General features: G+C 51.7%; 1 protein-coding gene across 1 annotated transcript; it reads right to left on the reverse strand.

Moving 5' to 3' along the window:
• Nucleotides 1-269: 269 nt before the first annotated feature.
• Nucleotides 270-3,956, reverse strand: LOC111206913. Its single transcript, XM_048749202.1, has 5 exons — nt 3,089-3,956; nt 1,645-2,997; nt 1,335-1,594; nt 1,002-1,211; nt 270-821 (listed from the first exon to the last, which is right to left on the reverse strand). Exons 1-5 carry the CDS (start codon nt 3,954-3,956, stop codon nt 270-272), a joined length of 3,243 nt encoding a protein of 1,080 aa, XP_048605159.1.
• Nucleotides 3,957-4,351: the final 395 nt, after the last annotated feature.

Below are 4,351 nucleotides of genomic sequence, written 5' to 3' on the forward strand. Positions count from 1 at the left end.
GTTTCCGGTTCGGGTCATTTCCGCGGAACGTACGCATCTTTAAGTATACTTCGTCTCCTACTGCGAATTCTAGATGTTTTCGGCGCTGGTCAGCATAGCTTTTCTGACGGCCGTGAGCCTCTTTGAGACGATCCTTCAACAGGTTTACATGTTCTACTGTTTCACTAATCAGGCTTGGCTCCATACCACGTCGCTCCCCCACTTCGGTCCAACACATAGGGGTTCGACAGGGCCTCCCATATAGGGCCTCGAACGGAGACATTCCAATGCTAGAATGATAACTGTTGTTGTATGCAAATTCCACCAGCGGCAGGTACTCTCCCCACTTCCCCCCAGTCCAAGACACATGCTTGTAGCATGTCCTCCAGTGTCTGTATCGTGTGTTCTGACTGACCGTCGGTCTGGGGAAGGTAGGCCGTGCTAAGATGTACCTTGGTGCCCAATTCCTTTTGGAACGCTTGCCAGAAGGTTGAAGTGAACTTGGGATCCCTATCTGACACGATGCTCACAGGTATTCCATGCAGCCGTACCACGGTGTCTAGGTACTTGCGAGCAAGTATGTCTGCTCCATCAGTCTTCTTGATGGCGATGAAATGCGCCGTCTTTGTGAGTCGATCCACTATTACCCATATTGCATCCTTATTGCCCGTTATCCGAGGCAATCCTGTCACGAAGTCCATAGTGACCATGTCGCATTTCCATTGAGGTAGTGGTAAGCCCTGCAATAATCCACTCGGTATCCTCTTTTCTGCCTTTACTACCTGACAAGTAGGACACTGGGAGACCCATGTTGCCACGTCGCTTTTCACTCCATCCCAGTGCTAATATCGTTTCAGATCCCAGTACATCTTAGTACTTCCGGGGTGGATGGAGAAACGCGTCTGATGTGCTTGTCTCAAATTTTCTCTTCTCAGGTCCCAGTTATTCGGAACACTAACCCTATTTCGGAATAGGATGGTCCCATTTTCTGTGGTACGTTAACCTATGACTTGTTTGTTGACCTTCTCCAGTAAGCTGTCGTCCTTCTTCTGTTCTTCCTTGATTCTCCATAGTAAATCTGCCTGGTCCAATGCTTCGAGTCCTATTCCGTCCTCCTGAACCGTCGTGGCCCTCAGGCTTAGGGTCGCCAACATCCCCGAGAGTTCTTGCACCTCTCTGGCCCCTGAGACATCGGACCTTCTCCTGCTAAGCGCATCTGCTACTGGGTTTCCCTTCCCAGGGTGGTAATCGATTCATAAGTCGAAATCGGCTAGCATTTCCATCCACCTTCTTTGCCTAAGGTTCAGGTCAGCCTGCGTGAAGACATACTTCAAGCTCTTGTGGTCAGTAAAAACTTGAACTTTCTCTCCGTACAAATAAGCCCGCCAGATCTTTAGGGCGAAGACAACAGCCGCGAGTTCCAGATCGTGAGTGGGATAGTTGGCTTCGTGCTTCTTTAGTTGTCGTGACGCGTAAGCAATTACTCGTTTCTCTTGCATGAGTACACACCCTACTCCCACCCTAGAGGCATCCGTGTATACCACAAACGGTATGCCGGTTCGTGGCAGGACCAGTACAGGTGTCTGAGTCAGCTGATGTTTCAGTTGTTCGAACCCTTTGGTGCACGATTCTGACCAATCAAACTTGGTGTCCTTTCCGGTTAACCTGGTGTGGGGTTTTGCGGTGGTGGCGAAATCTCGTACAAACTTCCGGTAGTACCCTGCCAACCCAAAAAGCTCCTTACTTCCGTGGCATTCTTTGGGATAGGCCATTGGATTATGGCTTTGATCTTTTCTTGGTCTACCGCTACTCCAGCCTCTGTGATAACGTGTCCGAGGAATCCTATCTTCCTCTGCCAGAAACTACACTTGCTTAATTTTGCGTACAACTTATGTTCACACAGTTTTTCCAACACTATCCTAAGGTGCCAGTCGTGTTCTTCCTTGCTCCGGGAGTAGATGAGTATATCGTCGATAAAAACTATCACGCAGCGGTCCAAGTATTCTCGGAAGACATTATTCATCATACCCATGAAGGCTGCTGGTGCGTTGGTTAGCCCAAACGGCATTACGACGAATTCAAAATGTCCATAACGTGTGCGGAACGCCGTCTTCTGTACATCCTTCTCGGCTATAGGAATTTGGTGGTATCCCGATGCAAGGTCTATCTTGGAGAACCAGGTCGCTCCTACCAACTGGTCCAACAGTTCGTCGATCCTGGGTAGTGGGTACTTGTTCTTGATGGTCACCTTATTCAGTCCTCTATAATCAATGCAGAGTCTCAAGCTTCCATCCTTCTTCCTTACAAAGAGTACCGGAGCTCCCCATGGCGAGCTGCTTGGCCGTATGAATCCCTTACCTATCAAGTCTTCCAACTGTTCCCGCAACTCGGCCATTTCTGCCGGCGCCAGACGATAGGGGGCCTTGGAGACAGGTGCAGTTCCTGGTTCCAACTCGATCATGAATGCACTGTCTTTATTCGGCGGTGGTCCCTGCAGGGGTTCGAACATGTCCGCGAATTCTCTCGCCGCAGCCACATCCTCTAACCTTGGTTCCTTGGGTGCCTCCAACATTTCTATAGTGGCCAGGTACGCGTCGTGCCCCCTTTTAATTAGTTCTCCGGCTTGTGCCATCGATATGATCGTGACCCCGGTCTTGGTTTTTGGTCCTTCAAACACCACTCGTCCTCCCTCCCTGGGGATCCGTATGTTTGCTCCGTTACAGTCAATAACTGCCCCGTATTGTGATAACCAGTCCATTCCGAGGATCACCTCGTAACGTCCCATCTCCAGTTTAAGCAAGTCAACTGGCATGACCACTTCGGCGAGTTCCACGGCCACTCCCACGAATACTCCCATGGCGGATATCTCGTCTGGTCCGGCTGTCTCTACCCGTGTGGTTCGGCCCTCGTAATTTCCCTGGAAACTCCATCTCCTGGTTAGGTCCTGGCTCACAAAACTGTGAGTGGCCCCCGTGTCGAAGAGTGTATATGCTACAACTCCTCCGACCTTCACCATCCCTACACGGAGACTATACCTAAGCGTCTACTTCCCTAAAACTCATTCTTTTGTCATTTGATTTGATAAGAATAATTAAACATAGTTAATTACCTGCTATGGTCTCCGTTCCCTGGTTGTTCCCTGCTACGAACACTCTTGGTAGGGTTGCTGGCTTCTTTGGTGGCGGTGCCGGCAGTGCAGCCCCTGTCCCTGCTTCGGTCCGGTCACGGCACTCCCGGGCCGCATGCCCGTAACGACCACATTGTTGGCACGTTGTGTTGGGTGTCTTGGTGACTGTCCCGTCATTGAGCTGCGGGCAATTCCGTTTGATATGCCCCAGTTGCCCGCATTTGAAACATCCTGGTCCTTTGCACTCACCGTAGTGCATCTTCCCGCACTCGGCGCAAGGGGTGCGGCCAGTCCCGCTGTCCGAGGGGGTTGAAGTCTCACGCGGTCGCTTTGGGGCTCTAGTTGCCTGATTCTGCTTGCGTTGCTCCTCTATTCCCGCCTCTTGTTCAGCTGCCTTTTCCACCAGTTCATTCAGGGTGCGGAACTCCCGAACATTGCAGCTGTTCTTGGTCTCGATTCTCAACCCTTTCATGAAGCGGCGAATCAGTTCCTTTTCTGTCATGTGGCGTCCTGCGAACCTTCGGAGTCGGTTGAATTCCTCACCGTACTTACGCACATCCCGAGACCCCTGGTTGATATCCTGAAACCTACCCTCCATCTTATCCATTGCTTCCCGGGGAAAGTACTTGTTATTGAATTCCTCTAGGAAGTCCTCCCAAGTCAGTTCGGGTTGATCCCTTGCACCTTCCACTACACAATCCCACCAGACCAAGGCGTCTTCTTTCAAATGGTGGGCGGCCAAGTCTCTACGGTACTCCGGTGGGCACCGGGCTGAGAGAAAGTTCTTTTCCAACTTCCTCCTCCAGTTGTCCGCGGCGATCAGGTCAGCTCCCCCACCAAACATCTCCATCTACATGCTTTTTAGCTGCTTCATCATGTCCCAATAGGATGGCGCATGGACAGCGGCGGGAACCCCTAGGGGTGGCACGAGTCCTTCACCCGCCACACCTTCCTGAGGCAGTCTACCCCCATATGCCTCTCGGTATCTCCGTAGTTCTTCCACTGCCGCTGCATCCATGGCGGCCTGACCTTGCCCTTGAGCAGGTCCGTTCACTTGATTCTCCCCCACGCCATCTTCGGCATGGCTTCCGTTGTCACTGGTAGCCTGCGACGCGGCCCTGGCAGCTCGCCTGGCTGCCCTCTGGGCCATGGTTGTGGACCGAGCTTGTCTGGCGTTCCTGGGAGGCATCCTGTCATAACGGAAACGTTAAGTTCCGGTAGTAAGGTGCCCTTAATTTAATAAAA

This window comes from Brassica napus, chromosome C2 (assembly GCF_020379485.1).
Source record: "Brassica napus cultivar Da-Ae chromosome C2, Da-Ae, whole genome shotgun sequence".
NCBI classification, from domain to species: Eukaryota; Viridiplantae; Streptophyta; class Magnoliopsida; order Brassicales; family Brassicaceae; genus Brassica; species Brassica napus.

Bases quoted from the DNA above. Each gene is read 5' to 3' on its own strand.
- LOC111206913 (XM_048749202.1), bottom strand. From the start codon at position 3,956: ATGGAGATGTTTGGTGGGGGAGCTGACCTGATCGCCGCGGACAACTGG. The intron at 2,998-3,088 runs GTAATTAACTAT...GTCTCCGTGTAG, and splicing joins GGGAACGGAGACCATAGCAG to GGATGGTGAAGGTCGGAGGA. The intron at 822-1,001 runs GTCAACAAACAA...AAACGATATTAG, and splicing joins ACGACAGCTTACTGGAGAAG to CACTGGGATGGAGTGAAAAG.